The sequence below is a fragment of the Echiichthys vipera genome (genome assembly GCF_963691815.1).
Source record: "Echiichthys vipera genome assembly, chromosome: 4".
Lineage (NCBI taxonomy): Eukaryota > Metazoa > Chordata > Actinopteri > Perciformes > Trachinidae > Echiichthys > Echiichthys vipera.
This window is the reverse complement of record NC_139829.1, coordinates 34,928,612-34,947,908: the sequence shown is the minus strand read 5'-3', so window position 1 is coordinate 34,947,908 and position 19,297 is coordinate 34,928,612. Positions and strand designations below refer to the sequence as shown.

General features: G+C 50.7%; 1 protein-coding gene across 1 annotated transcript in view; it reads right to left on the bottom strand.

The window, feature by feature from the left end:
- Nucleotides 1-4,429: 4,429 nt before the first annotated feature.
- LOC310946438 (zinc finger MIZ domain-containing protein 2-like) overlaps nt 4,430-19,297 on the bottom strand; it is a 16,182-nt gene continuing 1,314 nt past the window's right edge. Inside the window, exons 2-21 of the mRNA XM_083912901.1 lie at nt 16,937-17,034; nt 16,663-16,777; nt 16,367-16,575; nt 16,120-16,276; nt 15,628-15,978; nt 15,255-15,411; nt 14,834-14,952; nt 14,620-14,712; nt 14,160-14,349; nt 13,281-13,422; nt 12,959-13,037; nt 12,643-12,774; nt 9,331-9,436; nt 9,096-9,253; nt 8,927-8,994; nt 8,388-8,456; nt 7,988-8,262; nt 7,689-7,861; nt 7,341-7,532; nt 4,430-7,197 (exon numbers count right to left, since the gene is read on the bottom strand). Of these exons, the coding sequence (XP_083769027.1) occupies nt 7,090-7,197; nt 7,341-7,532; nt 7,689-7,861; nt 7,988-8,262; nt 8,388-8,456; nt 8,927-8,994; nt 9,096-9,253; nt 9,331-9,436; nt 12,643-12,774; nt 12,959-13,037; nt 13,281-13,422; nt 14,160-14,349; nt 14,620-14,712; nt 14,834-14,952; nt 15,255-15,411; nt 15,628-15,978; nt 16,120-16,276; nt 16,367-16,575; nt 16,663-16,777; nt 16,937-16,986 (2,943 nt within the window). The 5' untranslated portion in view covers nt 16,987-17,034 and the 3' untranslated portion in view covers nt 4,430-7,089. The remainder of the gene's footprint in view (nt 7,198-7,340; nt 7,533-7,688; nt 7,862-7,987; nt 8,263-8,387; nt 8,457-8,926; nt 8,995-9,095; nt 9,254-9,330; nt 9,437-12,642; nt 12,775-12,958; nt 13,038-13,280; nt 13,423-14,159; nt 14,350-14,619; nt 14,713-14,833; nt 14,953-15,254; nt 15,412-15,627; nt 15,979-16,119; nt 16,277-16,366; nt 16,576-16,662; nt 16,778-16,936; nt 17,035-19,297) is intronic.

The window sequence follows — 19,297 nt, the reverse complement described above, 5'->3', positions numbered from 1 at the left end:
TGGATTAATTTTATATAACAGGCCGGTGGGCGGCGGGAGAGCGCGGCGAGCCAATGAGAGGAGCGGGAGAGTTTGAGTGGCAGCCGTTGCAGCCAATCAGGAGCCAGAGCGGCGGACCCCCCTTTCTGTGTAACTGGACAGAGGTGTGTTTGATCTGGACAGCGGGGTCTGCCGCCGGGGCGGAGCAGAGGCGGAGGCCGGGTCCACAGACACCGCCCCCGGTTCGTGGTCCCGGTGGATAAACGCTGAAAGTGTAACCCACCGCAGTCAGAGCGCGCTCCCGCGGCCAGGGCGCGGCCCGTCCGGTCGGTTTTCCGCATAAAGAGGAAAAGTTCGTGACTCACGTTAAACTCTGTCTCTATGTGTTTAAAGTCACATTTAAGTTTATTTAAAGTTTATTTAAAGAAACAAAACCACAAAATAAAACATGTCAGACTTTATTATTATACCTACTTTTTATTTGTCAGGAGAAAAAACCTGAGGTGGTTTTTTAAAAGTGCAGAAACTTCAGGAGAAAAGAATAAAAATGTTTATTAACTGACAAATATATCACCATGAAACTTCCCCAGGTCAGGGGCGTGCACAGAGGGAAGGGCAGGGGCTAAAAGGGAAAAAGGGCACCTTAGAACGGATTTATGCTCCTAGAGGACACTTTAACACACGTTTATGCTCCTAGAGGACACTTTAATACACGTTTATGCTCCTAGAGGACACTTTAACACACGTTTATGCTCCTAGAGGACACTTTAGCACACGTTTATGCTCCTAGAGGACACTTTAACACACGTTTATGCTCCTAGAGGACACTTTAACACACGTTTATGCTCCTAGAGGACACTTTAACACACGTTTATGCTCCTAGAGGACACTTTAGCACACGTTTATGCTCCTAGAGGACACTTTAGCACACGTTTATGCTCCTAGAGGACACTTTAGCACACGTTTATGCTCCTAGAGGACACTTTAACACACGTTTATGCTCCTAGAGGACACTTTAACACACGTTTATGCTCCTAGAGGACACTTTAGCACACGTTTATGCTCCTAGAGGACACTTTAACACACGTTTATGCTCCTAGAGGACACTTTAACACACGTTTATGCTCCTACACTTTAGCACACGTTTATGCTCCTAGAGGACACTTTAGCACACGTTTATGCTCCTAGAGGACACTTTAACACACGTTTATGCTCCTAGAGGACACTTTAGCACACGTTTATGCTCCTAGAGGACACTTTAGCACACGTTTATGCTCCTAGAGGACACTTTAGCACACGTTTATGCTCCTAGAGGACACTTTAACACACGTTTATGCTCCTAGAGGACACTTTAGCACACGTTTATGCTCCTAGAGGACACTTTAACACACGTTTATGCTCCTAGAGGACACTTTAACACACGTTTATGCTCCTAGAGGACACTTTAACACACGTTTATGCTCCTAGAGGACACTTTAGCACACGTTTATGCTCCTAGAGGACACTTTAACACACGTTTATGCTCCTAGAGGACACTTTAACACACGTTTATGCTCCTAGAGGACACTTTAGCACACGTTTATGCTCCTAGAGGACACTTTAGCACACGTTTATGCTCCTAGAGGACACTTTAACACACGTTTATGCTCCTAGAGGACACTTTAGCACACGTTTATGCTCCTAGAGGACACTTTAACACACGTTTATGCTCCTAGAGGACAATTTAGCACACGTTTATGCTCCTAGAGGACGCTTTAACACTATTTTATGCTCCTAGAGAACACTTTGTGTGTTTCTGTGATGTGGGTTTCCATCTGTGTGGATGTTTCCTGTGTGTTCACCTGTTCGTTTCGCCCTGACATCACAGAGCTGCGATTCCCTTCACGGCGTCGGCGTGCACCACAACCGCTCCGTGTGCATCAACCCCAGGTGGTCAAAGGTCGTTGTTCTTTATTTATCAGGAAGGTCCTGTTGAGATACATCTCTTCTCCCTCCGGGGAAGTCCTGGAATAAAGGTCATGGATCGATACCAAACCCCCGGCCCAGCCTCTCAGGATCCACCTGGAAACCTCCTCAAAGGTCATCGAACCCGCGGGCTGCTGCGACCTTCAGCTGCCCTTTACCGTGTTCATCTGAGCAGCGGTTTCATGCACTTCACTTCTTCTTTAAAGAAAACATTAATTTGTCTGTTTGTGTCTGAAAATTTTCCTAAATTCAAGAAAACTTTACATTAAATAATTCCTCATTTACATATTTAAGCTTTCAGCTTTCACAGCATCATTTACACATTTGTTTATAAAAACGTGTGTTAAAGTGTCCTCTAGGAGCATAAACTTGTGCTAAAGTGTCCTTTAGGAGCATAAACGTGTGTTAAAGTGTCCTCTAGGAGCATAAACGTGTGCTAAAGTGTCCTCTAGGAGCATAAACGTGTGCTAAAGTGAACTCTAGGAGCATAAACGTGTGTTAAAGTGTCCTCTAGGAGCATAAACATGTGCTAAAGTGAACTCTAGGAGCATAAACGTGTGTTAAAGTGTCCTCTAGGAGCTAAACGTGTGTTAAAGTGTCCTCTAGGAGCATAAACGTGTGCTAAAGTGTCCTCTAGGAGTCTAAACCTGTGCTAAAGTGTCCTCTAGGAGCATAAACGTGTGCTAAAGTGTCCTATAGGAGCATAAACGTGTGCTAAAGTGTCCTCTAGGAGCATAAACGTGTGCTCAAGTGTCCTCTAGGAGCCTAAACGTGTGTTAAAGTGTCCTCTAGGAGCATAAACATGTGTTAAAGGCTCCTCTAGGAGCATAAACATGTGCTAAAGTGTAGGAGCATAAACGTGTGTTAAAGTGTCCTCTAGGAGCATAAATGTGTGTTAAAGGCTCCTCTAGGAGCATAAACATGTGCTAAAGTGTCCTCTAGGAGCATAAACGTGTGTTAAAGTGTCCTCTAGGAGCATAAACGTGTGCTAAAGTGTCCTCTAGGAGCATAAACGTGTGCTAAAGTGTCCTCTAGGAGCCTAAACGTGTGCTCAAGTGTCCTCTAGGAGCCTAAACGTGTGTTAAAGTGTCCTCTAGGAGCATAAACATGTGTTAAAGGCTCCTCTAGGAGCATAAACATGTGCTAAAGTGTCCTCTAGGAGCATAAACGTGTGTTAAAGTGTCCTCTAGGAGCATAAACGTGTGTTAAAGTGTCCTCTTCAGTGGCGAGGACGTGCTATATTTTTCCTTTTCGCCCCTGTCCTTCAAAAAGTCTGTGCACACCACTGGTGTGCAGCGTCACAGAGTCGGCTGAAAATTGAGTTTCCCTTAAGTTAGCAGCTAATGCTAGTTAGCCAACATTAGCACATGCAGATAATGTGAATCAGGAGCTGAATAATCCCAGTGGAAAATGACAGTTACACAAGATCGATCAAAGTAGGACATTGTACGGTTACAACAGCTACAAAAAACTAGAAATTGTTAGCTAGCTGGACATTAGAGAGAATGCAGCTTTAAGTGGAGTCTCCTCCTGCTGGACATTAGAGAGAATGCAGCTTTAAGTGGAGTCTCCTCCTGCTGGACATTAGAGAGAATGCAGCTTTAAGTGGAGTCTCCCCCTGCTGGACATTAGAGAGAATGCAGCTTTAAGTGGAGTCTCCTCCTGCTGGACATTAGAGAGAATGCAGCTTTAAGTGGAGTCTCCCCCTGCTGGACATTAGAGAGAATGCAGCTTTAAGTGGAGTCTCCTCCTGCTGGACATTAGAGAGAATGCAGCTTTAAGTGGAGTCTCCTCCTGCTGGACATTAGAGAGAATGCAGCTTTAACTGGAGTCTCCCCCTGCTGGACATTAGAGAGAATGCAGCTTTAAGTGGAGTCTCCTCCTGCTGGACATTAGAGAGAATGCAGCTTTAAGTGGAGTCTCCTCCTGCTGGACATTAGAGAGAATGCAGCTTTAAGTGGAGTCTCCCCCTGCTGGACATTAGAGAGAATGCAGCTTTAAGTGGAGTCTCCTCCTGCTGGACATTAGAGAGAATGCAGCTTTAAGTGGAGTCTCCTCCTGCTGGACATTAGAGAGAATGCAGCTTTAAGTGGAGTCTCCTCCTGCTGGACATTAGAGAGGATGCAGCTTTAAGTGGAGTCTCCTCCTGCTGGACATTAGAGAGAATGCAGATTTAAGTGGAGTCTCCTCCTGCTGGACATTAGAGAGAATGCAGCTTTAAGTGGAGTCTCCTCCTGCTGGACATTAGAGAGAATGCAGCTTTAAGTGGACATTAGAGAGAATGCAGCTTTAAGTGGACATAAGAGAGGATGCAGCTTTAAGTGACCTGGAGAACATTTGGTATTGTTGCTTGTTCTGAATCATTTCGTCGACTCGTCGTATGAAATCTTTTATTTTGAAACATTTGATGATTCATGTTTTGAACATTTGACAGTTTCCACATGATGAAGCGTCTGAAAGCACCACAGGCTCGTCCGCGTGTCTTTCCAGTGTGTGTTTATTAAATTACAAAGGTTATTATTATTATTGTTACTGAATCATACAGCGCGTGATCATGTACAGGTTTGTTCCCCAGGAGCCTGCGGACTCTGTGGGACACGGAGACACCACGACTGTCTGGACTCTATCACGTTACAACATACAGAAGAATGAGGAGGAGGAGGAGGAGGAGGAAGATCTGTCCTCAGCACATCTACAGACGCGGAGCTCAGGGCAACAACAGGCAACTTCCACATCCTGTCTTTGTTCTTTGTTGCGTTCATGTTTTGGTCGAGCGTGCGTTTACACTCAGCCGCGCGTACGCAGGTGTGAACGTGATGGATACAAACGCTGATACAGGTCGTAATAAAAAAGATTCTGTGTTCTGTGTTTTTGGTCAAACTCGTCTCAGGCCTCAGATTTTTCCATGATTGAGGTTCAGACTCGCTGGAAAGGCGTCGCCAGCAAAACACTTCCTGCGTGGCTCAAAATGTCACGATGGATGCGCAGGAAAGGCGCCGCTGGAAGCGCTGGCAAATCACGTCGGAAACAATGTCTCGCCAGGAAAACGCCTCGCTAACATATAAAAACACATCGCCAATGAAACGTGTCGCCAACGATACTTGTCGCCAACGTAATGCGTCGCCAGCAAAACACGTCGCCAACGAACTGCGTCGCCAGCGAAACGTGTCGCCAACATAATGCATCGCCAACGAAACGTGTCGCCAACGTAATGCATCGCCAACGAAACGTGTCGCCAACGTAATGCGTCGCCAGCAAAACACGTCGCCAACGAACTGCGTCGCCAGCGAAACGTGTCGCCAACGTAATGCATCGCCAACATAATGCATCGCCAACGAAACGTGTCGCCAACGATACTTGTCGCCAACGTAATGCGTCGCCAACGAAACGTGTCGCCAACGATACTTGTCGCCAACGTAATGCGTCGCCAACGTAATGCGTCGCCAGCGAAACGTGTCGCCAACGTAATGTGTTGCCAACGAAACGCTTCTCAACAAAACGCTAACGCCGGCGCCCAAAATGCCGTGATGAATTTGCAGGAACTGAAACAAAACGTTGCAAGCAAAGGTGCAAATATTCTCAGTCCGTTGCCATGACGACTGTTTTGCTAATATCCATCATGTCAACATTTTATTCTATCAACACCTAAGGTGGCAAAGAGCCGTGAGGGAGCGAGGGAAACACATTTCCGCTTAGCGTCCGGTCTGTAAACGATCCTGATTGAACGGATTTTCTGCTCTGAGACGTGAAACGTTCCCGCTCGTCCAGACGACGACACGACCGGGTTTCCAAACGGAAACGGACTCAACAGTGTTTCCAAGTGGCTCCAGTTTAGGGTCGAGCACACGGCGGTGGAGCGTGGACGCCAGGCGTAAACGTAGACAAAGATATTACACAAATAATCTCACACACGACAGAATAATCAGAGAATAAGAATGAAAGCAAACGCTCATCTAATCCAGGCCGGCGGCGCCGAACGCTGCGACTGAGTGTAAACGCCGCGTCTTCTGGACTCGACACTTCCTGTCTGTAGACGCTCAGATCTCAGGTCGGAGACTAAAACATCACATCTGCTCCTTTAAAGCTCGTCTTTGACTTTTTAAACCTTTAAAACTCATTTGGACCAGAAACACTCTGGTTTTTAAAACGACCACACGGCTCCTTCACCCCCGACGCCGTCTCCGCTCGAGGAAACGCTTTTTCTCTTTGGATTTTTACTGATTCAGGAAACACTGACACGAGACAAGTGTCGTCTTTCCCCACGATTTAAAGCTCAGGCTCCGAACACACGAGGCGCCGCTAGGCACGTTTCGCTAACAGAACGTTTGGCGAGGAAAACGTTTCGCTAACAGAACGTTTGGCTAACTAAACGTTTGGCTAACTAAACGTTTCGCTGACAGAACGCGGTTCTAGACATCTGTTAAAGCAGAACGTGTCCGCAGCAGAACCTTTGTTTCTTCTGCCGCGGCGTGAACTCCTCTTTTTAAAACACGTATAAAAGTTAAAATACTTCCCACCGCTCGTCACCGTCACTTTTGGAGGAGAGGGAATGTTCACACGGTCCAGAACGCCGCCGCAAGTCAACGGGAACTTTAGAGGAGCATTTAGCTCGACAGGAATATCGTCTCTGTGTGTGTGCGTGTGCGGGAAAGCAGCCGTGTGGTCGACTCGTCGCCGTCTCTGAATAACGGCGTGCTGTGAGCAGCGGCGGGGAATGAAGGATGAAGCGTCAAAATACAGATAAAAAAACAATAAAATAAAGTTACCATCATCGTCACATCAAAGAGTTTCATATTTAAAAGTTCTTTTGTTTCCTTCTTATCGTCCGGTCCGGCCCGTGCAGACGGCGGCGCTCGGTCGTGGCGGAGCTGCGGTCGTGGAGGTTCAGCGGTCCTGTCGGCCGTGTCGGAGCGGTGGCTGTGGCGGTCGTGATGAAATGGCGGTCGCGGCGGTCGTGATGGATCGGTGGTCGTGCTGAAGCGGTGGTCGTGACGGGGCGGCGGCCGTGTCGGAGTGGCGGTCGCTCGTGTCGGAGCGGCGGTCGTGATGGAGCAGCGGGCGTTATGGAGCAGTGGTCGTGTCGGGCGGCAGTCGCTCGTGTCGGAGCGCGAGGACAGAAGAAGAGTTCATATGTTACAGTTAAGTTCAGTTGTTCTCGAACAGCGACAGCAGGTCGTCGTTGTTGTTGTTCGGGAGGTCCGGGGGGCCGAGGTACGACAGCAACTCGTCTGGGTTGGTCAACTCTGGAAGCAACTGCAACAACAAACAAACAAAATAAACAAACAAACAAACAAACAAAATAAACAAACAAACAAACAAACAAAATAAACAAACAAACAAACAAAGGTGAGTTTCTGTGGATCTAAACAAAAACGTCTCGTCTTGGTTCCACTCACGTCCAGAGACGGTTCAGGAACTTCTGCCGACGCTCCGAGGCCGAAGGAGCCGTCGCCTTGGAGACGGGGGTTCTGGTTGCTACGCTGCATCATCTGGTTGCCGACCCCCATTTGGGAGTTGCCGTGGAGACCCTGCGACTGCTGCTGGGAGAGAGAAGCACCATGGGAAGTGGAGTCCAGACGGCCCGACATCTGAGGAGATGAAGGAAGAGGAGGTGGGGATGTTAAAATAATAATAATTATAATTGATATTTAATAATAATAATAATGAATAATAATTCTCAGTTCTGTTGCATAAACACATGATGATGATGATGAAGGTGATGAAGAGGAGGGGGGTGAGGTCACCTGTGCAGCCAGCGGGTGAGGGGGGGGTTTGTCGGGGGTGAGGAGGGCGCTGGAGAGCTCAGACTGGTAGGAGAGGGGGGGAGGACCGGGGGAGGAGAAGTCCCCCCCGACCCCCGGAGTCCCAGGACCCCCGAAGTCTGAGAACCCCCCCGAGGGGCCGGGGTACGACGGGGCTGAGGAGAGCAAATATTAACGTTATTAATATTATTATTATTAATAAATATATAATCAGGACAAATGAGGAATTTGAACACGCGCTCAGCGGTTGAGGAGGAGAAGCGGCGGCGTGCGGCGTGTACCTGGCCCGGCGTAGTCCGGCGTGCCGCTGCTGTTGCTGCCGCCCGCCGACAGAGGCGGGTAAGGCATCGGGGAGGAGGCGGCGCCCGAGGAGGGGGCGGGGCCTAATGATGCGATCATCTCCATGACGCTGGGCAGGACCATGTGACTCGGGCTGAGCGTCCGGCAGCGCTTCAGCACCGGCCCGTCAGACTCCTCCTTCACGTGCACGTCCGGCTTCACCGGGACGGGCTTCCAGCTGCACACCGGGTCGATGGTGATCTCCTCATACTCCGAACTGAGGGGGGAGGAGGGGGAGGAAGAGGAGAAGATGGGGAGGAGGAGAGGGGGAGTTAACACCTTATGCAGCAGATATTAATTAATATTTAATATTTATTATTAAACGTAAAGTTTGGTTCTTACTTCTGAACGTAGATGAGGATCCCCAACATGTACTGATCCACCTCCAGACCCTCTAACAGAGCAGTTTTACTACAAACACACACACACACACACAGAGACACACACACACACACAAACAGACACACACACAAACAGACACACACACACACACACACAGACACACACACACACACACACACACAGATTAAAAAATTGTTTAAATAATGGTTTTACATTTGGTTAAAAAAACTGGGTTTAAACAAGTGTGCGTGACAGGAAGTGCGCATGCGTGACAGGAAGTGTGCGTGCGTGACAGGAAGTGTGCGTGCGTGACAGGAAGTGTGCGTGCATGACAGGAAGTGTGCGTGACAGGATGTGTGCGTGACAGGATGTGTGTGTGACAGGATGCGTGTGTGACAGGAAGCGTGCGAGTGTGACAGGAAGTGTGTGTGTGTGCGTGACAGGAAGCGTGCGTGACAGGAAGTGTGTGCTTGACAGGAGGTGTGAGTGACAGGAAGTGTGCGTGCACGGCTCTGGATCTGTAGATGTTAATGACGTACTTGCACACGGGGCACCTCCACGTCCCTCTCTCACAGTTGAGCTGCAGGTACGACTCCAGATCAAAACACTGAGGAAACAAACACAAACTCAAACACTCGGCTGTGATGAACAGGAAGTAGTATTCTGAAAGGGCAGGCAGGTTGGCTGTGATTGGCCGCGGCCTCTGACCTGTATGTGTCGGCAGTCGTGGCCTCTGGCCGGCAGCTGGATGCGGCGGAAGGTGATGGGACATTTTAACAGGACTCTGATGGCGGTCTGCTCCACGCCGTCCTCTCCGTTTAACCCTGGAGTCCCGGGAATCGAACCGCTGCTGAAGTTCCTCTTGACTGAGAGAAACATGACATTATTATATTATTATTATAATTCTTATTAATAATAACAACAGGTGGTGATAGAGACGTACTCTTGGTGACGCAGTGCTCTGCCGGCAGCAGCCTCTTCTTCATCAAACCCTGAAGAACCGAACGCACCGACGGACGATGAACCAGCTGCAGAACGAACAGGTGAGACTGTGGAGAAACAACACACACACACACACACAGGTGAGACTGTGGAGGAACAACACACACACACACACAGGTGAGACTGTGGAGAAACAACACACACACACACACACAGGTGAGACTGTGGAGGAACAACACACACACACACACGAACAGGTGAGACTGTGGAGAAACAACACACACACACACACACACACACACAGGTGAGACTGTGGAGGAACAACACACACACACACACACAGGTGAGACTGTGGAGAAACAACACACACACACACAGGTGAGACTGTGGAGAAACAACACACACACACACACACAGGTGAGACTGTGGAGGAACAACACACACACACACACACACACAGGTGAGACTGTGGAGGAACAACACACACACACACACACAGGTGAGACTGTGGAGGAACAACACACACACACACACACAGGTGAGACTGTGGAGAAACAACACACACACACACACACACACACAGGTGAGACTGTGGAGAAACAACACACACACAAGTCTCAAGGAGATTGAAGAGGCAGCCCGATCAGCATCTTCACTGGGCCCCGGTGACGTACCCTTTATCAACTACAAGCGCTGTCCAGAGCTTCTAAGGCACCTGTGGAAGATCTTAAAGGTGATTTGGCGAAGGGGGGAAGTGGTGGACCCGTGGAGATGTGCAGAGGGAGTCTGGACCCCCGAGGAGGAGGACTCAAAGAATGGACGATTTCACTATTCAGTGTGGAAGGGAAGGTGTTTTTCAGCATCGTCTCCCGAAGAACGACGAGTTCCTCCTCAAGAACAACTACATCGACCCTTCTGTGCAGACGTTGGGATTCCTGGAGCTCCTGGCTGCGTAGAGCACACAGGAGGAGCCACACAGCCAATCAGAGAGGCACATGAGAGCAGCGGTGACCTTGCTGTGGCTCCATCCCACACAAACTGGTGGAGCTCTACACCGTCACCATGTTCCCAGTAAGATCAAGGACCTGGCTCAGAGTCTCTTCTGGGTCAGCGATGAACACGGTGGTCAAGGCTGCTGAAGTGGAATGTAGGGCGCCCCTGTCCAAGTCAGGTGTTTGCAGCCCCCTATAAGAGCGTATATATGGATGATCTCACCATCACAACAACATCAGTCCCAGGGAGCAGGTGGATCTTGCATGGTCTGGAGAGACTCATCACATGGGCAAGGATGAGTTACAAGCCCTCCAAGTCAACGTCCATGGTGCTGAAGAAGGGGACGGTGATTGACAGATTCCGTCCCATCCATCACTGAAGAGCCAGTCCAGAGCTCTCCACCCTGAAAGATACCGCTGCCATCCAGAAGTCGAGCGAGGAGCTTGGAGCTTGGCTCACCAAGGGGGACAAGTCGGGCTTGCCTGGTAGATTCAAAGCCTGGATCCACCAGCACTCCATCCTGCCCAGAGTCCTGTGGCCTCTCCTTGTCTACTCAGTCCCGATGACAACAGTGGAAACCCTCCAAAGGAAGATCAGTGGCTTTCTTTCTTTGTCTGGGACGAGTAACACCCTGCGGCTGCCCTTCAGCGGACTCGCCGAGGAGTTTAAGGTGGCACGCACAAGAGAAGCCCCTCATTACAGGGACTCCAGGGACCACAAGGTGTCATCAGCTAAGATTCAAGTGAGGACAGGAAGGAAAGGTAAGGCAGAGAAGGCAGTGGAGGTGGCAGAGTCACGCCTAAGGCAGAAGGCCCTGGTGGGGACCATGGCAACAGGAAGAGCAGGCTTGGGCTACTTTCCAAAGACCCAGGTCAGCAAGGCCCGGGGCAAGGAGAGATACCAAGTACTCCAAGAAGAGGTTGGAGGTGGCCTGGAAGAAGAAAGAGTGAGCAGGGCAGTGGGACTCCAGCAGCACGGAGCGTGGACACGGTGGGAGAGCACGTTGCAGCGCAAAGTCACCTGGTCGAACATCATGCAGGCAGACTGCCATCGCGTCCGGTTCCTGGTGCAGGCAGTCTATGATGCCCTCCGAAGCCCAGCAAACCTTCAAACCTGGGGGAAGAGGGAGAGACCTTCTTGTCCCCTTTGCTCCAGATGACGCTCCCTAGAACATCTCCTTAGCTGCTGCCCAAAAGCCCCGGCTGACGGCCGCTATCGTTCAGGCAGTGGCTGAGAGTATAGCCTCAGCTATCAGCACCAGGAGACACCATCAAGCTCCTAAGGCGGTCCTTAAGACCCCGGACTGGGTCATAGGCAACAACAGGCCTCCTCCACACAGCCCCTGATTGGGTGCTGCAGGTTGATCTTGAAAAACAGCTGAGGCTCCCACAACACATGCACCAACATCCCTCCGACCAGACACGATTATAACATCTGAGGTCTCAAGAGAACTGATCACGCTGGAGCTAACTGCGCCCTGGGAAGAGCGAGTGAGGAAGCCAACGAAAGGAAGCGCGAGAGGTACCAGGAACTGGTGGAGGTGTGCAGAGGCTGGTGGAGGCGTGCAGAGGCTGGTGGAGGTGTGCAGAGGTGTGCAGAGGCTGGTGGAGGTGTGCAGAGGCTGGTGGAGGCGTGCAGAGGCTGGTGGAGGTGTGCAGAGGTGTGCAGAGGCTGGTGGAGGTGTGCAGAGGTGTGCAGAGGCTGGTGGAGGTGTGCAGAGGTGTGCAGAGGCTGGTGGAGGTGTGCAGAGGTGTGCAGAGGCTGGTGGAGGTGTGCAGAGGCTGGTGGAGGTGTGCAGAGGCTGGTGGAGGCGCGCAGAGGCTGGTGGAGGCGCGCAGAGGCTGGTGGAGTGTGTGGAGGCTGGTGGAAGTGTGCAGAGGCTGGTGGAGGCGCGCAGAGGCTGGTGGAGGTGTGCAGAGGCTGGTGGAGGTGTGCAGAGGCTGGTAGAGGTGGGAGAAGTCGGCTGCAGAGGCTTCGCAGGACGCTCGCTCTGCAAAGTACTCGGTCGACTGGGAATTACAGGGGCGGCCAAGAAGAGGGCCGTTCAATCTGCTCGTGACGCCGCAGAGAAAGTCACAGTGGCTGTGGATAAGTGAGCTGATCCGTGGGCTGCTGCTGGGACGCAGGCTGGGACTGGATCACCCCCAGCAGGGTCGCCTGGGCGAGGGTGTCTGTTGCAAGACCCGAAACCCCAACAACACCGGTGATGCGTCCCAGAGCATTACAAACATGCAAACATGATGAAATATGATATGAAACAGTAAACGTTGTATCAAACATGATTAAATAGGATGTGAAACATAAGAAGCGCGTCTCTTACGCAGCAGCAGGCCGTCACGGTGATCTGGATGGTGTTCCTGCCCGGCTGACACACCTGCTTCAGGTACAAAGGCTTATGGGAAGTTTTGTTATCACCGCGCTCGATGGTGAGAGGAGTCGCATTCACGCTGACCTGAGGAAGAGGAGGAGAGGGGAGAGAGAGAGAGAGAGGAGGAGTTGGGGGGCAGAGAGAGGAAGAGAAGGAGGAGGAGCAGAGAGAGGAAGAGGAGGAGGAGAGGCAGATTTGAACGGTGTCCTGTTGTTCTCAGGTAAAAACCTGTTTCTAAAGTAAAGGTGAAGGAGGTCAGAGGTCAAACCTGGACGGAGGCCGGCCAGTTGGTGTTCATCTGTCGATCCTCGTGGTGGTAACACTTGAACTGGAGCTCCAGGTCGGGTCTGACACACACACAGAGAGAGAGAGACACACAGACACACAGACACAGACACAGACACAGACACAGAAACAGACACACAAACAAACCAACAAACTGTTACTGATCCTGAAAACAATCAGCAGAAGCCAAACTCACCGCAGATGAGAATTAATCCGTATTCATAAAAAGGAAAGATTGATTTGGTGTGTGTGTGTGTGTGTGTGTGTGTGTGTGTGTGTGTGTGTGTCTGTCTGTGTGTGTTCACCTCATGATCAGAGTCTTGTAGACGGAGTCTCTCAGCTGGAAGACGTGGTTGCTGACGGCGAGGTTGTGCTCTAACCTGAATGGCTCCAGCACCACGCCGTCACGCACGGGGAAGGTCAGCCGCAGGTCGTCGCTAGGGTTACCTGTGAAAAGGAAGTCAGCACGGGTCACACTTCCTGTGACATCATCACTGCACTGTGTTAATAATCGGTTCTCCCAGAAGACTCCGGAGGTGGTTCTGAGGTCCCCACAGGTCTGAAGGGCTGCAGCCTCTGCTGGGTCAGAGGCAAAGCAGCAGGTGTGGGAGGAGTTCACACAAGTCCTGGAGAAGGACTTTGGGGGGCACCGAGGTGCTTCTGGACCACCATTCAGCACCTCAGGAGGGGGACACGGGGAACCGTCCAAGCTGTTCACAGTAAGGACGGGACGCTGGTGACCTCAGCTGATGAGGTCATGGGGCGGTGGAAGGACTCTGAGGAAGTCCTGAATGGGCCCAACACGCCCTCTTTTGTAGAGGCAGAGCTGGAGGCTGATGGGGATCATCGTCATGAGTCCTGACCCCAAGTGAAGGAGTTCAAGTACCTCGGGATCTTGTTCACGAGTGAGGGGACGATGGAGCGTGAACCTCAGGGAAGACCCAGGACCAGGTGGAGAGATTAGATCTCCACACTGGCCTGGGAACGCCTCAGGATCCCCCAGTTAGAGCTGGTTAATGTGGCCCGGGAAAGGGAAGTTTGGGGTCCCCTGCTGGAGCTGCTGCCCCTGAGACCTGATCCAGGATCAGAGGCTGGAGCTGCTGCCCCTCAGACCTGATCCAGGATCACAGGCTGTAATGAGGATATAATGTGTGTATTAGTGATGAATGTGTGTGTGTTGGTACCTGTAGGAGGTGGTGGCGGCAGACCGGCCATGTTGGGTTTGATGTCAGGCAGGAAGGAGGAGGGTGGCGGCTTGACGTCACTGTTGCCGGGCGACATGTAGGGCGGGGCCATGGAGCTGCTGGGGGTGATGGGAGGAGTCGGGTTCCCAGGGACCGGGGAGGACGGGTAACCTGGCAACCCTCGGCCCGGCTGAGAGACACAGAGAGAGGGACGGGTTTATGGCATCAGTGAAATCTGCGTTTATCCTGTTTCCTGTTAATGGAGCGTCTGTGCTAACGTTAGCTGCTGGTGTCACATTTTCATCACGGTCAGAGCAGACGGCAGGACGCTCCCCCAGCAGCAACATCATGTTAAACATAATTCTTAACATAGTGGGGTTCTTGTAAACCCGCCATCTTGTCCCCACTCCCAGAATGCATCATGTTTTCTATCCTGATGTGTGTGAAACGTGCGTCTCACCCCAGACGGCTGGTTGAAGGAGTTGTAGACGTTGCCGGCGCCCCCGGTGGTCAGAGCGTTGAGACCACCGCCCTGACCGTTAAACGGCTCCTGCTGCACAAACAACAACAACAACAACATGTTTATTTACCCGGATGCTGTTTATCTTCTTATTCTCTCATGTGTAAACGTGTGACCATGAGGCCGCAGGTTCGAGTCTGCGTGAACAGCTCACCTTGTAGTACTGTGAGGCGGGGGGTCCAGAGGGGGGGTACTGAGGGAGGGACATCTTATGGGTCTGATAGGAGGGGGAGGAGCCGGAGCGCTGGGGGGCGGGGCCTGGACCGCCGGGACCTGAGGACAAAAACGATCCTGAAACATCAGCACACCTGAACCTGGACTGTGCTAAGCTAGGCTAACAGTTTACCCTGACTCCAGTCTTTGTGCTAAGCTAGGCTAACAGTTTCCCCCTGACTCCAGTCTTTGTGCTAAGCTAGGCTAACAGTTTCCCCCTGACTCCAGTCTTTGTGCTAAGCTAGGCTAACAGTTTACCCTGACTCCAGTCTTTGTGCTAAGCTAGGCTAACAGTTTCCCCCTGACTCCAGTCTCTGTGCTAAGCTAGGCTAACAGTTTCGCGCCTCATGCAGACGTCTCACCCGGATGGTACTGCATGTTGGGGCCGGGGTACGGGCCGGGGCCGCCGTGACCGCCTCCGCCTGAACCTGGAATCGAACCCCCGCCTCCAGGACCTGACATCACGTTGACGCTGGGACCAACGGGAACGCCGTACTGCTGAGACATCCCAGAGAACGACTGAGGACGGACAAAAGGACGTGTAAGTGAAAGCTTTTATCGTTCTGTGCATTAACACGTGATTTTAATTATGTTGCTTCTGTTTATTTAATAAAAGAACAGAAATTCAGCTGAAATCCGACGTGACGTAAAACAAATGAACTGATACAGAAAAATAAAAAGCAGAAAACGAGTCTCAGGCTTCAGAGCAGATTAAACAGATCAGCGGACGCTCACCTCAGAGCTGTACGGCCGCTTGAGGCCCTGCGGCGGCCTCAGGTGGCCCTGCTGGGGTCCGGGGCCGTAGTTTGGATGCTGAGGGTGCTGGGGGTGTTGAGGGTGTTGAGGGTGTTGGGGGTGCTGCGGGTGTTGGGGGTGTTGGGGGTGCTGCGGGTGTTGGGGGTGCTGAGGGTGCTGGGGGTGCTGGGGGACCCTCTGGGGACCAGCTCCAGGGCCGTACATGTGGCCCATGGAGGAAGGGCCTCTGGTGGGTCCAGGCCCGGGGCCCATCCCTCCGGGGGCCATGCCGGGGGGGCCGCGGGGGCCGGAGTGGGCCATGAACTGGTTGTTGTAGGCGGGGCCTCCCATCTGACACACACACCACAGAAGAAGAAGTTAACTCATCATGTTCTCTATCCTGTTTATGACGTAACACCCTTTCAAAATAAGACTTCCTGTCCCAGCTGCGTGTTGCACAGATATCTGTCTCCACGTCCCGCCCCCCCTCACCTGTCCGTAGTTCATCTCCTGGTTCTGTTTCTCCTGGATGGCCTGGACGGTCGCCGTGGCGGTGGCGGTTGCCGTGGCAGCAGCAGCAGCGACGGCGGCTGCGGCGGCAGCCTGAGTGAAGTCAGAACCTCTGGAGCCGCCGGCGTTGGACGGGTAACTGGAGACAGACGCTCAGGTTAGTGTTTCTGTTTTATTTCTTTATTTAAAGTAACGCTGACATCAGCACCCGGTCCCGGGTCAGACCCACCTCCCCGAGTAGCCCCCCGGTCCTCCAGCGTAGCCCGCGGTGCTCCGGCCGTACATGCCCTGGTTCATGTAGCCTTTGCTGGGCTCTCCGTAGCCCTGCTGACCCATGTAGCCTCCGGGCCCTCCAGCCATGCCCGGACCCCCGGGGCCCTGCATCATGGGCCCCCCGCCTGGGTTGGCCCCGGGCCCCATCACCCCTCCACCCATCCCCTGAAACACACACACACACACGTCACGTCACATCACTCCTAACACAACATCATCATCCTCTTTACTTCCTGTTTGGTGATGTCATACCTGGCTGGCCGAGGGATTGGTCACTCCCCAGACGGTGGTTACCACGGAGAGAGATCCTGTCGGCTGATTGGTCGGCTGCTGCCAGCCTGAGGGGTCGTAGGGGTACGAGCCCTCGCTGCGGGTCACACACACCGATGATCAGGAGAGAGAGAGAGAGTGTGTGTGTGTGTGTGTGCGTGTCTGTGTGTAGGTGTGGGTGTGTACGTGTGTGCGTACACCTGTGTGTGTGTGTGTGTGTGTGTGCCTCTGTGTGTGTGTGTGTGTGTGTGTGTACCTGTGTGGGTTGTTGGACAGACCCGCCTTCATCTGGTTCAGAGGGTTCATGGTGGGAGGGGCTTCTGGCTCACAGGGGTCCAATCAGAAGACAGCCTCCTGCAGAGACAGACAGGAGTCACCATCTCGTCTAAACATTTCCCATCATGCATCGCTTCCCTCCGCAGAAGGGATTAGTGACAAAAGAGAAGAAATAAACAAAGAAGAGGAATTTTACACGATGCAACATGTGAGAAGTTACGAAAAATGACAACTAGCATGAATGCTAACTTAACATTGAAAGTGCCATAGACGGGCTAACGTGATTAGCATCGAGCTCGGTTCATGTTTTTCCACATGAACCAACAGTTTTAGTGAAGTTTGACCAGAGGAAAAGTTCAAATCCCATTCAGCTGCTCAATTATGTTCATGGGTTCTTTAAGGTTCAGCTGAGAACAACAATAACAGCAACGCCACAACAACTACGGCAAGTCTCAGCGGACAAACAGATGCACCGGCTCTCGTTTGCATTTCACAAGTTTATTTTAAGAACAATGAATCAGGGCTGCAGCCATCGAACCTGAGTAATAGAGTATTTTACAGATTATTCCAGCGAGTCATTAACATGAAAAACTAAACATGGAGGCGTTCACCAGGACTTCCTGTTTCTAACATCTCCGTCACCACGGCAACCGCCCTCCTTAAAGCGGAGCTGCGGCGCTCGGTGAAGTGGCGTCAACAACGGGCTGCTTTCAGCTCAGACGCTGAATCAGACGCTGAATCAGACGCTGAATCAGACGCTGAATCATCCGTGACACCGTCGCTTCTCTTTAAGTGTGAAACGATCCCAAACTCTGGACGCTCTCGGCGTCTTCAGGGCGCTTTCTTCACCTCCGTTATTTAATCCCTGATGTTTTGGCGTCTGCAGAAACGCTCCGTGAACAGGACGCTGTTTATGACAAACAAAAACACAAACACCTGTTGTCTTATTGCACCAACGAGGATCAGATGTCACGTCTGCACTAGAATCTATTTCTGCCCACCATCTGTTTTTATCTGGTTTTCTTACAAACAGCAACAAAAATATTAAAAAATAAATTAAAAAGCCAGACCTACAACACAAAACACCCTGGGACGTCTACATGTCACACTGATCCTGAATCTGCCTCTAACAAAATAAGGACAGATGGTGACGTGCGTCCAGATCCAGCACCTGAGCTCAGAACGGGCGCCACATCCTGTTAAATAAGTCTTGGAGCAAAGGAACGCTATGAAATCAGAAACTACCGTTTTATTCCTCTGATTTACAGCGTCGTCCTCACTGAACGCTGCCCGCTCTCTTCATTCACTCTCTAGCACGCTCCACCAATTCACTTCAATTCATTCATTCATCTTCAGTCTCTTGTCCCTGTCGGGGTCGTGGGGGACAAGGACCCTAAAGCACGGGGCACGGGACAGAGGCACAGTGGGAGGGCGCTCTAACCTGTGACGGAGGTACAGTGGGAGGGCGCTCTAACCTGTGACGGAGGCACAGTGGGAGGGCGCTCTAACCTGTGAGGGAGGCACAGTGGGAGGGCGCCCTCACATGTAAAGACAAACTGTAAATCACACACTTGTCCTCCTCCACCGTCTGTAAACGATCAAACTCTTATTCTCATTATTCAGTGATCACTGTCGACCAATCAGGAGACAGAACGCCCCCCCCCCCCCGACGTGTGTAAAGATGATTAAAGGTAGACACAGAGGAATTAAAGCATGTTTGCAGCGTTTAAAGGTGGCTTTACAGGTTTCCAGCTCCTCACAGCTGATTTTAATAAACACAACAAACTCCAACGATCGCTCGATTTAATAAATATGAAACTTTTGATCAGTTTGAGTCGATTTAAGGAGAAAAAGTCATAATTCTGTGATCAGAGTTTCTTTAATTCAAAGTTCAGATGTTTAAAGTAGATAAATAAATTATTTTAGACACTTTATACAAATGTTTCACAATAAAAGAAACCGTCCTTACAGAACATAGAGAATAATAATGATATAATAATAATAATAATAATGATAAGAAGAAGAAGAACATAGAGATTAATAATAATAATAATAATAATAATAACAATAATGATATAATGCAGAAGACTGTGTTTGTGCTAGTTTAGAAATGGTGTCATATATTTATCTTATTTATGTAAATGATTATAAAGACTGATACTGAACATGTTTATTTACATATTTATTTGATGTATTCTTCATTTAAATGGTGAAAAACTGACTGATATTTATTATTTATTTTCTTATTTTTTTATTATCATTTGCCTTTATGTAACTACACACACACATAAACATATATATACATATATATTATTTTTTTTTAATTAAATGGTCAACAACT